Source organism: Oryctolagus cuniculus, chromosome 13 (genome assembly GCF_964237555.1).
Source record: "Oryctolagus cuniculus chromosome 13, mOryCun1.1, whole genome shotgun sequence".
Classification (NCBI taxonomy): Eukaryota; Metazoa; Chordata; class Mammalia; order Lagomorpha; family Leporidae; genus Oryctolagus; species Oryctolagus cuniculus.
Window position 1 is genome coordinate 65,707,376 of NC_091444.1, and position 21,157 is coordinate 65,728,532.

The 21,157-nt window shown below is 43.1% G+C and overlaps 1 protein-coding gene across 4 annotated transcripts in view; it reads right to left on the bottom strand.

Annotated features, from left to right (window-relative positions):
• SMYD3 (SET and MYND domain containing 3) overlaps positions 1–21,157 on the bottom strand; it is a 777,767-nt gene that overhangs the window by 17,067 nt on the left and 739,543 nt on the right. For all 4 annotated transcript variants that reach the window (XM_002717632.5, XM_051820811.2, XM_051820810.2 and 1 more), the window contains one exon: positions 119–227. In XM_002717632.5, the coding sequence (XP_002717678.2) occupies positions 119–227 (109 nt within the window). The remainder of the gene's footprint in view (positions 1–118; positions 228–21,157) is intronic.

Here is a 21,157-nt window from a genome sequence, read left to right on the forward strand (position 1 = left end):
TGCAAAACCCAGAATGGCTTAAAAAAAAAAAAAAAAAAAACAGTCACCAAGAAAAGGCCCAACAGCACCAGAAAAAAAGGTCTACCAACAGAACTCCATGAGATTTTGGCACACTCACCAGTCTCAGATTCTTCATGGCTTGGGGAAACATGCCTTGATGTAACTGCAGTTTGCCAACTTTCATTACTTGGACGCCTCTGACAGGATGGCTTCCTGGGAAAAAAATCCTGGAAGAAAGCAAATGGCAAATAGCGTCAGTAGCTCTCACCTTTGCAGTCAGCATTTCATCAGGAGACTATAAAGTGGGAGCACACACTGGCTATGAATGTTAATGAGCCACTGAAGGGACATTAGCTTCGCAATGCTGGAGAACTCAATGCTGAGGGGAATTAACACATTATCAGTCTCCAGTTTCCCAGTAAGTCTTTTGCACTAGCGGGGAAAAGACAGGACTTAATGCCTTTCCAACAAATACTAGAGACCAGAACAAAAGTTTGGGTCTCTGCCTTTATATTTGGTGCAGAGGAGGAGGAAACATCAGGAATAATCCCATCCTGCAAGATCTTATAGGAAGCTTCAGCATCAGTTCAGCCCTGGAACAAAATACTCTCTCTCAACACACATTTGTTGAAAAAAAGTGGTAAAGTCTTCATGATCCTCCAACTAGATACCACCACGCCCTCCCAAGCTTTGAACTGCAAAGATTCTCAACTGATTTTCAGTTGTAGAGTATATCAAGCTGCCTGTCTTAGAAGCACTTTTACTTTCTTTTATCATCTCACTGGATTATAATGTTTTTTATTAAGGTACACTGTCTGTGTTCTCCATGATGTTCCATATTTAGGAGGAACTCAGTGTATGCTGAGAACAGAACAAAACAAAGTAGGACACTGGAGGGACCAAAGAATGAGGACTTAGGGCTACGGTGGAATCCCAATGAAAAGTTAAATTACTTTAACTCATTACAATAGGAATTTACTATATTGGATTCAATAACATGTATGCAATTTGTCCTAGGCCCTGGGCCCTTTATTATTAGAGAATACTAAGGTCATCCAAAGGTCCTGAAGTTTGCAGAAAAATGGAACTAGAAGTTTATTTTGATGCAAGAAAAACTGAAATTGCATAGTTTTCATAGCATGCATTTTCTATGAACTTTTTAAAGATCCCTTATATGCATGGATTTCAAATACTTTTGCAGAAAAATAAATTTACCTTTTTAATCTCATTTTCCATGAACTTTTTAAAACCTCTCCAATAGATGCTGTTCAACTTACAATGCATAGATGTCCTAATTAATCCATCCTAAGTTGAAAACACACTAAATTGAAAATACATTTGCTACACCTCACCAACCATACATCCTGGGTTAGCAACATGGTCTACTGTAGGGTCTGAGTGGTTTAACCTCGTGATCACGTGGCTGAGTGGGAGCTGCAGCTTGCATCCAGCATTATGAGAGATCAGAGCACATACTGCCAGCTAAAACCTAAGGTAGAGCTTCTAGTGGATGGCTATCACTTTCACAGAATTATAAAGTCAAAAAGATTCTAAGTTGAACTACTCTCAGTTGGGATCCTATATTACACAATAACGTATCTGATGCCGGGAGAAATACTGCACTGTAAATACAGGAGCTTTTCCCTCAAGGCCCAGTAATCCCATTAGATATGAAACAAACATTCAGGCAAAGGTCAAAGCAGTATGACAGGATGGAACACCATTCAGAACCCATAGCACACACGCTGTAAATGCAGACATTCAGTTCAAGTCTGTTGAAGTGAACTGAGAAAATGACACTGGAGGATTGGAGACAGAGGTGACTGGCAGCTGGACTGGAAAAGGCTTTCTACAGGAGCGTAAGGGGACTACAGTGGTTCCTAAAGAGTCAGAAGGCTTTGCTAGGGGCAGAGGAGGGAAATGCACCCACACTGTGACACCACACAAGCAAGTGAACACTCCAGTCGCAGATTCTCCAGAACTACGGAGGCCTGCCCACAGATAGCAATGAGAGAACCCTAGGAGTCAGCACTGACACTGGGCTTGCCATGTGCCTGGCACTGTTCTAACTGCCCTCTACCTATGAACCCATGGAACAGACATCTAAGCTCTGCTGTATCCTGGAAGCGAAGTCCATTTAACAGGGGAGACAGGAATGTTCTCTGGTAAGTGTGCACACATCTGAAAACCCTGCCCTGCCCCTGGAACCTTGACTCTTTCCCCCATGAAATGTGATACAGAAACTCTTTTCATTCATGCTCTTAGGAAAGTGGAAAGCAGTATCTAGGAGGAAAATATTGAAATCAATAGAAGGTTGGCCAGGCCTCTTTTAAGGAACTGAAAGGGAAGGGGAAGGAAGAAAAACAAGAGACACACCTGGGTCCTCGAGTTCTCTTCACTTCCTGGGTGTGCCGAGAGGTCAGTCATTTCACCCCTCACCCCCGACAAAATGAACTTCATTATCCACTTGTGTGGAAAAGTTTTAAGACCCCCAGACAAAAGGCTTCAGTGCAGGAAGCTATTTTCAGAAGGTAATTGGCCTGGACACTTTCCTTGAAAAACACACCTGGATTGGGGATTTTATTTTATTACGATGAATGTGGCATAATTAGATTTAAAGGCCAAAAAGTAATTTTATACTAATAATCACTCCACTCACTTGATGTCTGTCATGTCTGTTAGCAGAGGGAAAGAAAATCTTCGGTTCTATGATGGCACAGAAAGTGGTGCGTAATTATGCTGTGACGGGTCCCTGCCCTGGTCACTTACAGATATGAGAAAAATGAAGTAGGGTTTAATAAGGAGAGGATGAAGAGGAAGTGTCTGCGAGAGGCCTTCCACATCAATATTTATGGAGCGCTCTCACAGCTCTGGCAGGGGTGCTGACTGGAGGCCTGGTTTATTTCCGCAGGCCTCCCAGCTGACATATGGAGTCAGAACCATGACTGCTGGCTGGAACAGTACCCCAAGGAAAACTGGTGAGGCTCACTCCTGCAGGAAGAGGTCCTCCACCAATGGCGTGAGCTTTCATGCACTTTACCAGGTGTGGCAGTGGTGAGCAGAGGGGAAGGCCTGCAAGCAGTCTTCAGGAGCAGGCCTGTCAGAAACCAAGGGTGGGCTCAGAGCCTGAACCGGAGGAGCCAGGAGAGCCTGTGGAGTTGGAGGACTGAGTCTGAGTGAGAAGGTGAGGCACATGTGCACTGACAAGGTGCCAGGTGCTGGCCCAGGGCTGGAAGCGGGGTTCACGGTGGCTCTCTGACCTTGGTTAGCATTCGCAGAGATGAGGCAAATGAAATGTTGACAGAGAGTGTGGGGAGCAATCCGGACTGGACTGAGTTACTGGAATTAAGACTTATTCTATGCATCTGCTCTCCCACAATATGGCGCTGGGAGAGAAGTAAACAGCTTCCGCACAGCTGCCTCCAGTTCAGCTAATAAACTGTAGGACTTGCTCCTGATTGGAGGAGAGCAGCGTACTCGGCGTGTGGGCAGCCGAGTTAGGATTGGCGGAGGAGGACTATAAAGGAGGAGAGAGACGGCATGCACCGGGAACATCTAAGGGGAACATCTAAGGGGAACATCTAGCTGAGGGAACACCTGTGCAGCCCCCGAGAAAGCCGGCCGGCGGTGTGCCGCTCCCCTGCGGAAGTGGGGAATGTGGCAGGGGGAACTGCCCTTCCACGGAGGTGGAAGGGATAGTAGCCAACCCGGGAAGAACCAGCAGCAAACCCGGGGAGGGCCGAGCAGACAGAAAGAACAGCGCAGGGTCCTGTGTCGTTCCTCCACGAAGAGGGGGAGCGACATAATGGTGCCGTGACTCGGATAGGAAACCTGACACGGATAGGAAACCTAGGACGGATAGGAAACCTAGGACGGATAGGAAACTTAGGAGGGAAGAAACGGGAAGAACTGGGAAAATACCGGAGAGAGAGACTAGCAAACAGCCTAGGGAAAAGCCGGACGAAAAGGGTGCCGGAAGAAGCTATTGAAAGCCTAGGCATAGATTCGGATACGAACTACGGGGGGAAGCTGGGAGAAATCTCTAAGGTCGAAAGCGAAAGTGAAAGCTAGAACAAACAGACTCGGATGCGGACTGTGGGGAGAGGCCAGGAGAAATGAGGGAGGAATATTGTTGGAAGAAAACTTAGGGAAACATATCGGGTAGAGAAAAGTGTTAGGGAAATTGAAGCCGCGGGGGGCAGGCCGAGGCTGAAACGAAAGCCACTTTGGGATTCTCAAGTTAGCCCGGGAATGGGGGGCGAAAAGTTGAAACCAGAAGCTGAAACGTAAGCCAGATTGGGATCCGTCTGATTAGCCCGGGGAGCAAAGGACGGGAAGCCAAACCGTGGGGCGGAGACGTATGCTGGGTTGAATTCGCCAGGCTAGCCCGGGGAACTTGGATTGAATGCTAGTGGCGGACACGTAAGGTACGCTGTGTGACTCGCGGAGGCTTCCGCGCGCAGACAGAGCGTGCGGGGCTCAAGTACATAGGGAACGCGGGGCTGGCGCAAGGCTGTGGTTCAGACACAAAAGGGTTAAGTGCGAGACCGCGGAGTGTGTGTGCAAAGCCGAGCCGCGCAGATGAGGCGCGGGCTGAAGCGGCGCAGAGCCGGGAACCCGCCGGCGGGGCGAGGCGCCGGAAAGCCGCAGGGATAAGAGAAACAGAAGTTTAGAAGTAAAAGAGAAATAGGAATGCTGGAAGATAGAAGTAAAATGGGAGAAATAGGAATGCCCGGAGATAGAGAAATAGAGAAATAGAAAGGCCTCCCTACAACACTGCAATGTGAGAGCTTGGATTCGGTCTGCCTGATTAAGTGAGGCGATGAGCACGATGAGCACCTGCGGCGGCTAGCAGCTTATGTGCCGCAGGTCACCGAAGACAGGCACGAATTAACATCAGTAAGGCCTCCCCACAAAAAGGCAATGAGAAGGCTTGGATTCGGTTTGCCTGATAGGGCTTGTAAGCCCCTGCAGGCAGAGCAGAGCATGCGCTGCGGGGCACCGAACACAGGCACGCATCAGCGCCTAAAAACCTCCTCATAACATGGCGAAGAGAGGACCCGGATTCGGTTTGCCTGATAGGACTTGTAAGAACCTGTGGCAACTCTAGCAAGTAGAGCAGAGTGTGTGCCGCGGGACACCGAAGACAGGCGCGTATCAACGCCAAAAATAAAAAGAAAGGGGGATCTGTGGGGAGCAATCCGGACTGGACTGAGTTACTGGAATTAAGACTTATTCTATGCATCTGCTCTCCCACAATATGGCGCTGGGAGAGAAGTAAACAGCTTCCGCACAGCTGCCTCCAGTTCAGCTAATAAACTGTAGGACTTGCTCCTGATTGGAGGAGAGCAGCGTACTCGGCGTGTGGGCAGCCGAGTTAGGATTGGCGGAGGAGGACTATAAAGGAGGAGAGAGACGGCATGCACCGGGAACATCTAAGGGGAACATCTAAGGGGAACATCTAGCTGAGGGAACACCTGTGCAGCCCCCGAGAAAGCCGGCCGGCGGTGTGCCGCTCCCCTGCGGAAGTGGGGAATGTGGCAGGGGGAACTGCCCTTCCACGGAGGTGGAAGGGATAGTAGCCAACCCGGGAAGAACCAGCAGCAAACCCGGGGAGGGCCGAGCAGACAGAAAGAACAGCGCAGGGTCCTGTGTCGTTCCTCCACGAAGAGGGGGAGCGACAGAGAGAGGAGCACGAGACTGGCCATGCGGAGGGGCAGGCAGTGGTACCCCGGGGACAGCTGGGACTGCAGTGATGACGGTTTCCGCAGAGCTTGGGGTGGCTCAGATCAGAGATCATGGGGCCTTGACACACGCATGTGGGGCATGGGAAGGGACGAGTGGCTCAGGGAATCGTACAGGAGACAGAATGCAAAGGGCCAGTGAGCAGAGAAGAGCAGGAGAGGAGGGGCACTACGATCAGGCTGTGTGGAGGCAAAAGTCAAAGCTAGGTCGTTTGGGCCTCCACTTCGAAAGGCAGGTAGGCACTACCAAAGGGGGCTGAGGATGTTTCACTGGAAGGAGACACACAGAAACCTGGAGAAGAGACCCTAGAAGTGAAGGAGTCTGGAGATAAAATGGTGGCAGTGAGGACAGCAAAGAAGGATTTGATACAAAAAGGGTTACACAACTGTTTCAACCAGACCTAGGAACCAGATACTCAGAGGTAACTCCTAGACTCAGAAGAAACCACGCTTCCACAGAAAAACACAAGCAAAGTATAGAATAATGAAGTCATTCCAAAAGCCATTCTACTTATCAGAGGGTTATAAATTTTCTTCTCACAGAACAATGCTAGCAATCACATGCTGCAGGACTCTGGGCCTCGGATGATGAAAATGCCTTTGGTGCACAGGAAGGAATGAGCTTAAACAAGCAGGGAGAGCAAAGAAGGGCATGTACTAGCTTTAACCCAAGTGCACAAGTGCCGAGATCTTGCTGAGAATCAGGAAAGTGGATAAAGGACACAAAGGAGAAATACCTAATGGCAGGGCCTCTGTTGGACTTGGTGAGGTTCTTCTGCGTTTCTAATTACCAGTCATGTTACAGGTAACAGCCTTGGCATTTCCAGGGCTTGAAAAAGCACTGTTTATTTGGGACTTTCACTCTGGTTTGACTATGTCCCCTTCAAAATTAAGTGTTGACACTTAATGACCAATGTAGTGGTATTAAGAGGTGGGGCCTTTAAGAGTAGTTAGGCCGTGAGGGCTCTTCTCCTCATGAATGGACTTACTGCCCTTTTATAATAGAGACTGGCATGCCCTTTCCCCACAGGAGGGCACCATGTTCCTGCCCTCCAGAGGGTGCACCAACAAGGCGTCATCAAAGGATGAAGCAGCCTCGCCACACAACTGAGTCTCCTGACACCTTGGCGCTAGACTCGCCAGCCTCCAGCAGTGTGAGAGATAAACGTATGCTCTTTGTAAATCACCTAGCTTACGGAATTCTGCTTCAGCAGCACAAACAACTCTTTTCAAACCGATGTAGAAAATGTTACTGAACCTAAAGAGAGAGCTTAACTTGCTGTTTAACCTGTATTTCAGAGTGATCAAATAGTTCTTCCCTCCCACAAAGAAACCTTTTATTTATGGGATACAAACTTCATGCACTTCATAAGTACAACTTTAGGAATATAGTGATTCTTCCCACCATACCCACCCTCCCAACCACACTCCCACCTCTCCTCTCTCTCCCATTCCTAATCTCTTTCTCCACTAAGATCCATTTTCAATTAACTTTATACTCAGAAGACTAACTCTATACCAAGTAAAGAGTTCAACAATTTGCACACACACACACAAAAAAACCTATTCAAATAGTTCTAATTGTACAAATTCTAGCTGACGTATGTGGAACAGTGATATAATTGGGGAGATTAGTTTGAACTCCTAAATAGATCATTGATTCAGGGAAACCTATCACTGACTGGAAGCATTAGATGCAAGGATGACAGAGAACCGTACACTGGACAGATTAGGTTGTTGGCATCTGAACTCACTCATCAATCACTATGGTGGTGCAACCATACAGTAAGTGAATAAATAGGAATGATCTTGCATTGCCCGTGGAGTACCCTTGCCCAACAATCAAATCACACAAACCTAAACTCAATGGAATCAAACTCACAACGTTCAATTCCATTTCATAGGAAAAACAAGTGATCAACGAACAAGAAAAGGCAGCCATCTGAATCCAAGATATGGGAAATTCTTCAGGTTCTTGAACCAGAAGAGCTTCAACAGGTCATTGGCATGAAAAGAAAAAGATGACTGGGGAAGAAAAGAGACTTAAGAAATATAACAACCATACGTAATATGCAGATCTTGTGCATCCCAATTCAAACCAACTAAACAATGGCATTTCTGAGATAATAAGAGTTATTGATAGATAATTTGCCACAAAATGGCATTTGGGATATAATTGCCATTATTTTTAGAGATATGATGAGGTACACAGAGATGAAATGATGTCATGTCTGAGATTTGATTTAAATATCTTCAGCTGAATTGCTGTTTTCAGCTATGGTGAATTACCTCATATCAAACCAAAATCCTGTTAAGAACAAGAAGATAGTTTAAAAAAATTTTTCAAAATATGTTTGATAATATCAAAGAATCACTAAAGCAGTATGTTCTTTTGGCTTTTTAAGATTTATTTATTTATTTATTTGAAAGGCAGAGAGAGGAAGAGGGAAATGGGGTAAGTGGGTGGTTGGAGGGAGACTGATCTTCCATCTACTGGTTCACTCCTCAAATGGTCACAATGGCCACAGATGGGCCAGGCCAAAGCCAAAATTCAAACTGGCACTCAATGTGGGATGCCTGCGTTGCAAGCTGTGGCTTAACTCACTGCACCACAATGCTGGTCCCAAGGCCATGGAAGGAATGGAAGGTAAGCTTTCTATTCATTGCCACTTTCCCTCTGATGACCTGAAAGAGACACAGGCCAACCATCTGGGCAGGGGTTTGGACAGCCTCAGAGAAAAGGAGACAGAGAAACTGGAGCACGGGGTTCAACAATGATGAGAAAGAACTGTGATAAACATCTCTGGTTTTCATTTGTGACCACCAAAGGAATGCATTTTAGGGATGGTGTGGTAGAACAGAGAGACCAGACACCACAAAGAATGGTTTTAAACTCTGAGCGCATTAAGATGATCTCTTTCCACCCTGAATTCAAGAAGCAAAAGTGAATCTCTCTGAAAGAGATAACATCATCCCAAGCCTTGAGTTTTTACTTTAATTTTTCTATATAACATTCCACATTCAGTAAAATTATCAGGTATACAAAATGACAACAATTGTCTAAAAAAAAGATGAAACACACAGACTACAAGAAATAAAATACTGAGGTTCTCATATATAGATTTTTAAGGGAACTGTGATAAAATGTTTGAGAATTTAAATAATAGAAAACAATATTAGGAGAGAACTAGAAATTCTATTGAGAAAAGTGGAAATTCTACTGAAAAATAGAAAACTGAAGTGAAGAACATCAGATTAATAACTAGGAGTGAACTGGCAGGTAAGTCATGTGTTGCACTGTTCTTGTTAGTTTATTTTTGTTTGTTTTGTTTTGTTTTGTTTTGTTTTTTGGTCTCAAATTAGGGGAAGAAGGGTGGGTGCAAATCCATCATTCTCAATGATGTGGTCTAATAGGACAGATCATAGATAAAGCAGGAGTTCAGGGTTCAGTCCAGGCTGGACCTGATTTCTTCCTTTTCTAAAACAAGTAAGTATTCATGGTCCCGATGATCCTGTCACCAACAGAACCAAGCTTATATATGTCATAAAACATGGAGATGGGGAGCAGCAGTGTGGCATAGCAGGAAGAGCCACCCCCTGCGATGCCAGTATCCCATAGGAGTGTCAGAGTAATAACTCTTCATATAGAGCACCCAGCTTCAGTAACTATCAAGATTTTGCAGCACTTTATATGTCACCTTTCCTGCCTTTTGCCGTTGTTATTAAAAGATAATTCTAACCCTATCTAAAGCTGTCACTTATTGTCTTTCATTAGTTTTTGATCCACTTCTGATCCAGCTCCCTACTAATGGCCTGGAACAAGCAGTGGAGGATGACCCAAGTGTTTCGGGCCCTTGCCATCCATGTGGAGGACCCAGATGAAACTCCTGGTTTCAGCCTGCCCCAGCCCTGGCTGTTGCAGCCATCTGGGGAATGAACTAACAGATGGAATCTCTCTCCCTCTCTCTCTGTAACTCTGCCTTTCAAATAAATATGTGAATTTTAAGACAAAGGAGAACAAAAACACAGAGAACAACAACAACTACAACCGAGCATGGAGAAGGAGCCAGCCTTATGGAGCAGTGGATTAAGCTGTTGCTTGTAGTGCTGCAATCGGATCAGAGAACCAGTCTGAATCCTGGCTAGTCCACTTGCCTGCTAATGCACCTGAATTAGTGGAATCTGGCCCAAGTACTTTAGCTCTTGCCACCCATGCGGGAGACCAGGATGGAGTTCCTGGCTTCTGGCTTTGGCCTTACCCAGGCCAGGCTGCTGTGGTCCTTTGTTGTGGTCCTCAGTGGATGTAAGATATTTCTTTCTTTCTCTCTCTCATTCTGCCTTTCAAATAAATAAACAAATTTTTTAAATGTAGAGACAATGGAATAGAAATTTAAAAAATGGACACAGGTCTCGTGTTAACTAGAATCCTGAACGAGAAAGAGAACAGAGGCAAAATACGAAGTCATAATGGCTGAGAATATTCAAAACTAATGAAAGACAGTAAGTCACAGCTTTAGACAGGGTTAGGATTATCTTTTAATAACAACAACGAAAGACAGGAAAGGTGACATATAAAGTGCTGCAAAATCTTGACAGTTTCTGAAGCGAGATGATCTATATGAAGTTATTACTCTGTTTTTGTGTATGTTTGAAGCTTTTTCATAATTAAGAAAACAGAGGACTGGATTTTACTTTTTCACCTTTAGAAATGATGGACTCCGGTAGATAATTGCTGAAAATTTCAGAAGATTTTTGGAATTTCACTAAATTCTGAGCTTTATATGGAAATGATACACAGCATGAGTGGTATACAATGGCCTTCCACACTGTGTCAAGACATCTGACAGATACTGACTTGACAGCCAGAACAACAGCAGAAGTAGCGGCAACCTACAATGCACAGTACGAGGCTTAGCTTTAGGTCATAAATCAAGGGTAGAAGCCCAGTGTCATACTCCATGGGTAACAGGGACAAAGAAGCATGAAAAGGAAGGCAGAATCATCTGAGATTCCTTAGGCCCTGTTTAATTTAAAGCAGCTGTTGTATGGAAGTTATTTATGCTTTTATGATAGGGGAGCTTTACTTGAAATACGATGTTTTTGTTTTTTAAAAAAAAATCTTAACAGGAAACAAAACCAAACAAAGAAAAGACAGACTACACTGCCCAAGGAGTCCCCTCAGAGCAAGGACTATTCCTTACCATGACCTTAATTAACCTGCATGGTTAGTTTGGAGAGGTGCTGCTTCCAAGAGGGAGGTAAACCATTATTTCCCCATCACCTCCATTGCTTGGCTCTGTTGGTGACAGGATCATCGGGACCATGAATACTTACTTGTTTTAGAAAAGGAAGAAATCAGGTCCAGCCTGGACTGAACCCTGAACTCCTGCTTTATCTATGATCTGTCCCATTGGACCACATCATTGAGAATGATGGATTTGCACCCACCCTTCTTCCCCTAATTTGAGACCAAAAACAAAACAAACAAAAATAAACAAACAAGAACAGTGCAACACATTATGACAGGATTGGTTTTGTCTCACTATAGCAAAATTTCTTTCTTGGGTTTCTTTTACCCCATAAAATGAACAAGTAGGATGATTTCTACACACACAAAAAAAACCCAGATTTCTATCTCTCTTAAAATCTGTCACCAGAGATTCCACTCAAAAAGACAGGGCTTTCTTATTCTTATAAGTTTAATAATTAAGTTACATATATATGATCCATCTTATTTCTAACCAGATAATAAGAACACAAAAGCTTTTTGTGTATTTTAAAGTTTTTATTTAATTTATTTGGAAGGCATAGAGACAGAGATGAACACACACACACACACACACACACGCACACACACACATATGGAAGGGGGGATATCTCCCATCTGCTGATTCACTCCCTAAATGCACACAACAGTTGGGCCTGGGCCAGGCCAAAGCTAGAAGCCACGACCTCAATCTAGGTCTCCCGGGTCTGGTGCAGACCCAGGTCCTTGGGCCATCCCAGGTGCACATTACCAGGAAGCTAGAATCAAGGGCTGAGTTGAGACTCCAAACCAGAAACTCTGGTAGGGGATGCAGGCATACCAACCCACGTCTTAACTGCTACACCAACTGCCCACCCTTTAACATCCTGTGCTGTTTGAAAGGCACAGAAACAATGACTATGTTTATTTTTAAATGTCCATGTGATTCAGTGTCAGGAGCACAGAGGGTGGGTTGAGAAGCAGTGGAGTATGTTAGATACATTCACATGAAGGACACAGGAGATTTTGGGCTCAATACTAGCTCTTCTAAGTAGCTGAGGGATCATTTCACATTGCAATTAATCTAATGGTAATAAAAGTGATGGGAGAACATTTAGAAATACACATAATCATACAGAAACACAAATTAGCGTTCTTAAGTTTCTAGGGCTACTAAATTTATGGTTATTTATTGCAAAGCACTATTATATTTACACTGACAAAAAAACACTGAAAAAAATTACCCGACTTTGTTGCAAAGACAAAAAAAAATTCAAAGCCTGACAGCATTAAAATGGTGATTTTCCAACAGCTAAAATACCAAGATCACCTGCATGTTGGCCTGCTTCTTTTAAAATACAAGTTGAGTGTGTAAGAATGCAATGGAAATCCTGGCTGGGACTGGGGTAATAGAAATGATACTGGGCCGGCGCTGCAGCTCACTTGGCTAATCCTCCGCCTATGGCGCCGGCACCCTGGGTTCTAGTCCCGGTTGGGGCGCCTGTTCTTTCCCAGTTGCTCCTCTTCCAGTCCAGCTTTCTGCTGTGGCCCGGGAAGGCAGTGCAGGATGGCCCAAGTGCTTGGGTGCCTGCACCTGCGTGGGAAACCAAGAGGAAGCACCTGGCTCCTGGCTTCGGCAGCCATCTGGGGGGTGGACCAACAGAAAAGGAAGACCTTTCTCTCTGTCTCTTTCACTAACACTGCCTGAGAAAGAAAGAAAGAAAGAAGGAAAGGAAGGAAGGAAGGAAGGAAGCAAGGGAGGGAGGATACTGGATGAGTGGCCTCATTAAGAGAAAAGAAGCATATCACAGCTAGGGTTAAGTGCCTGATTCTCAGCCACAAATTTGGTTTTAATCTTTCTTTTTGGAAAATGAACTGAGAACCAATTGCCTGTATTTGTAACTTTTACATTAATGATGTTTAATTATTTTAGTGTAATGCTGGGCTTATACATCAATCTCACCCCCTTGCCAAACTTGCTCCATGTGCTGCTTGGCCCACTAGCACTGGGCTCACAGCAGGAGAACCTCATGGCCTGTCACTGTGGTTGGCCCTCAGTGGAGCACAGGCTGAGATCTGGCGAGAATCTTGCAGGCAAGCAGGACGAGATTCCATTTCACATAAACTGCTCTTTTTGAAAACTCTTCACTGTGACAGGACTATCCTTTGTCTGCTTTTGACTGGTCTCATACCATGTAACACTATTTTTTAGAGCATGAAATAGTTGATAATACTTTGAAGTATTTCTAAAAGACTAGCTACCCTGATTGAATTACATGATTGTTGTAATTTAGTTTATTAAGTCCTTCAGGAAAATATGGGCATAAGATTTTCATTACAAGAGTTGCATTTGTGCTGGAGACTCTGTGTCTTTATTAAATGGATAATAAAAGACTCCTGTGAATGTATATACTAAAACTCTTACTTATGTTAATACACAGATGGACACATCAGTCATTTCCCAAGAAAGAATTAGCGAGCAGAAATTTAAAAATTTATTTTCAGGAATTTTTAACCTGTTAGTTCAAATGTATGAAAACTGGTTTGTATTCTATTTATTCCCTTAAGAGTCTTTTTAAAATTTTTCTAAAGATTTATTTTATTTATTTGAAAGACAGAGTTACAGAGAGAGGTAGAGACACAGAGAGGTCTTCAATCCGCTGGTTCACTCCCCAGATGGCCGCAGGCTAGAGCTGCGCTGATCTGAAGCCAGGAATTTCCTCCCTGTCTCCCACATGGGTGCAGGGGCCCAAAACTTGGGTCATCCTCTACCGCTTTCCCAGGCCATTGCAGAGAGCTAGATCGGAAGAGGAGCAGCTGGGTCTAGAACCAGCGCCCATATGGGATGCTGGCACTTCAGGTCAGGGCTTTAACCTGCTGTGACACAGCGCTGGTCCCAAGAGTCTTTATAATTACTTATTTTCACTTTATTTGAAAGGCAAAGAGACAGGGAGAGAGAGAGAGAGAGAGAGAGAGAGAGAGAGAGATCTTCCATCTGTTGGTTTACTCCCCAGATGCTCCCAACAGTTGGGGCTGAGCCAGGTCAAAGCCCAGGGCTCAGAACTCCTATCAAGCATCCCATATGCATGGTGGGGACCGAACTACTTGAGCCATTACCTACTGTCTTCCAAGGTACACATTAGCAGGAAGCTAGAATTGGAAGTAGAGCCTGGGCTTGGATGCAGGCACTGTGATACGGGATGCAGGGATCCCAAGCACCATCTTAACTCTATGCCAAACACCTGCTCCCTTTGTTCTAACAATACAGCAGGCTACAGAGCCATACTGATTCCGTCACTAAAGAAAATGTAAACATGTAGCTAAGATGTTTCGATGGGCGGCTGCTGTGGCATAGCAGCATTCCATTTGGGCACTGGTTCGGGTCCTGACCGCTCCACTTCTGATCCAGCTCTCTGCTGTGGCCTGGGAAAGCAGTAGAGGATGACCCAACTCCTCGGGCCCCTGCACCTGCATGGGAGACCTGGAAGAAGCTCCTGGCCCCTGGCTTTGGATTGGCGCAGCTCCAGCCTTTGTGGCCAACTGGGGAGTGAACCAGCAGATGGAAGACCTCTCTTTCTCTCTCTCTGCCTCTCCTTCTCTCTCTGTGTAATACTTTCAAAGAAATAAATAAATCTTTAAAACAAAAAAAGAAAATGTAAAAATGTATTTTGATAAATTAAGATAAATGTAGATAATATATTTTTAAATTTTATTTAATTTATACAAGCTTCATGTATTTCATATATACGGATTTAGGAATATAGTGATGCATCCCATCCTACCCTGCCTCCTGCCCACACTCCAATCCTTCTTTCTCCTCCCTCTCCCATTCTCATTCTTAATTTTCACAAAGATCTATTTTCACTTTCCTAAGAGGCAATAAGATGCTGGTGAGATCATAAGAAATTGTCAGGCAAGACCTAAGTGAAGAAGGACCCCTAAGAGGTAAGTAGAACCTCGTAACTACTGGCACACTGCAGCCTCTGTCTTTACCTGCTTTGTGTGGGCTGGGGCAAAGAAGATAAAGTCCAGTGTCTACCCAACATCATAAGACCTAATGGGTTCTTAAGTCTGTATATAAGCAATACATGAAATTTGTATACCTTAAATAAAATTTAAAAAAAATACCTAAAGGAAGATCCTCCTTTTTGCTCTTTTATTTAGAATGACAAGAGATGACAGATGGCACCCGAAAGAGTCACAGTAAAGCTGGAGGTGGCTGCAACAGTAAGCCAGAAGACAGTGGGATGACATCTTAAAGTGCCAAGGAAAATGATTCCTGGTCTAGAATTTTATAGCTTGAAAGAGTTCTTTAAGAATGAGGCTAAATAGCTTAGGGGTTCAGGTTTACTTTGAAGGTGATAAAAAAAAAGCTCTAAAAATTGATGGTAGCGATGGCTGCACTTATCTTTATACTTAAGTGCACACCTTAAATGGGTCAATTATATGGTATGTGAATTTTATCTCAATTAAGCTATTTAGAAAATTAGGAAGATAAAGCAGAAACATCTTTAAACAAAGAAAAACTGAGAATGTATCACCAGCAGATCTTCATGAAAGAAATTTCTAAGATTCAGGGTAAAAGTAAAGTAATCCCAGATGCATGGTCTAAAATACAAGAAGAAACAAAGAACAAAGAGAATGCTTAATATGGGCAAATTTATGAATACTGACAAACAAAACAATAATTTTTGTGGGTTAAAAATATGGAAAGGATTAAAAAACACAACAATCCTAGCAAACATGCCTATAGGGGAGAAACAGGATTCAGGTATTCTAAAGTCTTTCTATAGCCATGAAGAGCAAAATGCAGTTACAGGAATCTTTTCCTGGTAAACAGTACATCTGTAAGCAATACATCTAGGATGTGCATACCCTTCATAACATATATTTAACAATAAAAAAGTCTTTAAAATTAATTTAATATGCTTTGTTAATTTTTGGGCAAAATATCAATGTATATAAAACAGTTGGGTTAGTAGGTAATCTACAGATTTAATGATTTCAAAAACTGAATGTTAATCACTGAAGAAGAGACACAGACAGGTGATATGGTTGAAAAGCTTTGCATACCTTTCTCCTGTTTGGAGGGAAAAATAAAAGAGTTATAAAAATGAATAAAAAGCATAATTTACTTTTAAATAGAAGAAATATAGTTTGACACTGATAAGCCTACTAAACTGTATGCGTATATAATGGTATCTGAGAACACTGTATGTATGGTTGTTATTGTGCATATTTTAGTAGCATTACTAGCACTTTTAGTGAGATCAGTTGCTGCAGATGTCAAATATTTGAAAGACATAAACTTTGAAGAAGCCTCACAATGGGATTTCAGAGCACAGGTGTTGTGTGACGATGGGAAGCTGAAATGTTCTCTCCTTTGGTGATTTTCAAAGAAAATATAGCCTATTGGGACAGAGCACTGACACTGTTAGATGTAGGATCATGAGAAAGTAAGTCTGCGGCAGAGGGTGGTAAACTACCGCTCACAGGCCAAATCCACCATCAGCATGTTTCTGTAAATAAAGTTTTATCAGGATATAGCCCTGCCCATTTATTTATATACTGTCTAAAAATCTTCTCATGCTGCAATTGCAGAACTGAGTAGGAACTGAATGGCTTACAAAGCCTAAAATATTTATGACTTGGCTGTTCACCAAAAAGAACTGCTGATCCAAGGCCTATAATAATGTAGTTTCTAGATACAAGACGCTAGAAAGATCCCATACCAATAGTAATAATAATAATATATAATGGACAGCTATGAATATGTCTTGGAAGTGGGACTGTTTAGTTGCCTCCATCACTAGTAAGAATAATAACTGTAATAATAGTAGTTAAAATGGTGTAAGTCCTTGCTATATGCCAGGTATTGTTCTAAGAAAACAATCTTAGGCCAGCCAAGTAGATTCTGGTTATACAAAGTAATCAGTGACTCTTCTCTACAAAATAAACAAGTATAAAACTACACAAATATCTGGACTAGTCTAGGGAAACAATGAATCTTGATATGAACTTCACACCCTAAACCAAGGTCTGTTATGAAGCTACAAACTCAAACTAGATTACTTAATCTAAATGCAACTCATAACAGTTTAGAAGACAGAGGAAATGTTTCAAGAACTTGAATTAGTTCAGAGTTTTTATACATGACAGTAAAAATATGATCCAGAAAAATTTACAAATTGATTTCATCAAAATTAAAAGCATTTGCTCTTATTAAGAAAATGAAAAGATAATCTACAGGTTTGGTTAAATTATTTACATCTGACACATCTGATATGTATTATATATCCAAAAAATATAAAAGAAGTCTTACAACTCACTAAGACAAAAAATAAATAAAAAATGGGCAAGATATCTGAGCAGATATTTCTACAAAGAAAGTGTGTAACTGCCAAATAAATACATGAAAAGATTGATCAACATCATCAGATGATAGAGAAATGTTTCTATGATGAGTACCACTGCATATTCACTATAATAGCTAAAATCACAAGGACTGACAAAACTATTCTTCGTGTGTTGATGAGGAAATAGAAGAACTGAAACCTTCATATATTGTTAATAGGAATGTAAAATGGCATATGCAATTGGGAAAAACATGTTGGCAGTTAAAAAAATAGTAATACAGAAGACAAATGACCCAACTGAAATACTTTAAAGATTGGACTAGACATGGCTCCGAAGAAGGCATACAAGTAGCTAAAAGGGACATGAAAACATGCTCAACAAATATCAGCCATCAGGGAAATGCAGTGCCAAACCACAGAGAAACACAACTTCACTCTAAGATGACTGTAATCAAAAGGACAGATAATAGAAGGTGTTGGTGAAGATGTGGAGAAATCAAAACGCTCACACACTGCTAGTGGAAATGTAAATCTTTGGAAAATCGTCTGGCAGTTCCGCAAAAGATTAAACACAGAGTTATTGAACTAACCAGCAATTTTGCTCCTAGGTGTGTTTTCATGAAAAATGAAAACACAAGTCCACACAAAAACTTGCATGCAATTGATCCTAGCAGCATTATTCATAATAATCACAAAGCATAAACAATCCAAATGTCCATCTATTTATAAATCAATGAGCAAACTATGGTATTCATAGAATGGAATATTATTCAAGCACGAAAAGTAAGAAGGGGCTTCTGTATGCTACAATGTGGATGAACCTTGAAAACAATCATGCTAAATGTGAGACAACAGACACAAACGGCTACATGTTGCATGATTTCATTTCTATGTGAAATGCACATACCACATGTCTAGAATAGCTAAATGCATAGAGACAGAAAGTAGATTACCAGTTGCCACGAGATGTGGGACTGAGGGTTTGGGGATGGTGGTGGCTGCTAATGGATAAGAGATTTATTTTGGGACAATGAAAATGTTCAGGAACTAAAGAGTCGTGATGGGGCTGGCACTGTGGCTCACTTGGTTAATCCTCCTCCTGTGGCGCCAGCATCCCATATGGGCACCGGGTTCTAGTCTGGTTACTCCTCTTCCAGTCCAGCTCTCTGCTATGGCCCGGGAGTGCAGTGGAGGATGGCCCAAGTGTTTGGGCCCTGCACCCCATGGGAGACCAGGAGAAGCACCTGGCTCCTGGCTTCAGATTGGCATAGCTCTGGTCGTGGCAGCCATTTGGCGGGTGAACCAACGGAAGGAAGCCCTTTCTCTTTGTCTCTCTCTCTCACTATCTAACTCTATCTGTCAAATAAAAAAAAAAAAAAGAGTAGTGATGGCCGTACAATCTTGTAAATGTATTTAGTATCACTGAGTTATATATTTTAAAAGAGTTAACTTCATGATATGTGAGGTACATGTCAATTTTTAAAAAAATGGTTAAAATTATGCCCCTGAATTCTGGTACTAAGAACCATATCCATTTAGGAAGAATGTCTACATAAGGATGTACATGTGAAAATTCACAGTAGTACTATTCTTAACAGCCAACAAAGTTGAAATAACACGAGTAACCAACTGGTGAATAGATAAACACAGTACAGTATGGCCATACAATGTAATCCTATTCAATAATAAAAAGGAATGGACTACTGATACATGTCACAACATAATGAACCTCAGAGATGAGATGCTGAGTGAAAGAAACCAAGTAAGAGTACATATTGCATGATTTTACTTCTGTGAAATTTCTAGACAGTAAGTAGATAGGTGGTTCCTGCGGTTGGCTGTCAGAGAAGGGACTGTTGCCAAACAGGCACAGGAAACCTTCAGAGGTGCTAGAAATATTCTAAAAATGGATTTTGATGGTTTTTTGGACTTTGCAAAAAAATTTAAAAACTCACAGAACTGTACAATTAAAATGGCTAGATTTTATGGTATGTGCATTATATTTCAATAGATCTGTTAAAATTTAAACAATCTTATGAGTCATGTACTATTATTATCACCATTTTAGCAATCAAGACACTAAAGTACAGAGGGTTAAATCATTTGCTAGAAAATGGCAGCTATGATTTGATCCCAGATAAAATTATTAGAGCTCCAATAAATCCAATGTAATTGGAAAGTTCTGGGTCTCTGCTACAATCCTTTATTATGATACAAAATAAAATATCACATACCAAGCACCTTTCATATGTATGATTCTATTCAAATTACCCTAGTTTCATTCTCTCTCATTAGCAGGAACAATTTGCCAGGTAGTTGTTGTTATCTCTATTTTTAAAAATTTTTTTTATTTGACAGATAGAGTTATAGACAGTGAGAGAGAAACAAAGAGAAAGGTCTTTCTTCTGCTGGTTCACCCGCCAAATGGCCACCACGGCCGGCACCGCACCGATTCAAAGCCAGGAGCCAGGTGCTTCTTCCTGGTCTCCCATGTGGGTGCAGAGGCCCAAGCACTTGGGCCATCCTCCACTGCCCTCCTGGGCCACAGCAGAGAGCTGGACTGGAAGAGGAGCAACCGGGACTAGAACCAGGTGCCCATATGGGATGCCGGCGCCTCAGGAGGAGGATTAACCAAATAAGCCACAGTGCCGGCCCTATTATCTCTATTTTACAGATAAGGAAACTGAGGCACAAAACTTTAAATTATATGTTTACAACACAAAGTTAATACTTAGCTAGGCTGGTATTCACACAAGTGCTCATCTGACTCTAAACATGTATCACAATTTCTCATAGAAATTGATTTTTTTTGAACATACTTCCTTATTTGATAGAATCTGGACTTTTTTACATTAAAAATAAATAACGCGGCCGGTGCCGCGGCTCACTAGGCTAATCCTCCGCCTTACGGCGCTGGCACACTGGGTTCTAGTCCCGGTCGGGGCGCCGGATTCTGTCCCGGTTGCCCCTCTTCCAGGCCAGCTCTCTGCTGTGGCCAGGGAGTGCAGTGGAGGATGGCCCAAGTGCTTGGGCCCTGCACCCCATGGGAGACCAGGAGAAGCACCTGGCTCCTGGCTCCTGCCATCGGATCAGCGCGGTGCGCCGGCCGCAGCGCACTGGCCGCGGCGGCCATTGGAGGGTGAACCAACGGCAAAGGAAGACCTTCCTCTCTGTCTCTCTCTCACTGTCCACTCTGCCTGTCAAAAAAATAAAATAAAATAACGCAAAAGTTACAAGATATGTGCTTCTCAGTGGTCTCCTCTGAATTCCACAATGACTCTATTTTGTTTTTTTTTTTTTTAAAGTTTTTTTTTATTTTTTTTTATTTTTTTATTTTTGACAGGCAGAGTGGACAGTGAGAGAGAGAGACAGAGAGAAAGGTCTTCCTTTTTGCCGTTGGTTCACCCTCCAATGGCCGCCGCGGCCGGCGCGCTGCGGCCGGCACACCGCGCTGATCCGATGGCAGGAGCCAGGAGCCAGGTGCTTTTCCTGGTCTCCCATGGGGTGCAGGGCCCAAGCACCTGGGCCATCCTCCACTGCACTCCCTGGCCACAGCAGAGGGCTGGCCTGGAAGAGGGGCAACCGGGACAGAATCCGGCGCCCTGACCGGGACTAGAACCCGGTGTGCCGGCGCCGCTAGGCGGAGGATTAGCCTAGTGAGCCGCGGCGCCGGCCCACAATGACTCTAAAAGAAAACTCGTTTCCTGATACTTGTGTCTAAAGAGCTTTCTTTCCTAATGGACTCACCTCTCCCACTCTCTTACGGCCATGGAGGCACAGTCAGCTAGATCTCTATCCTTTCCTCCACCCAA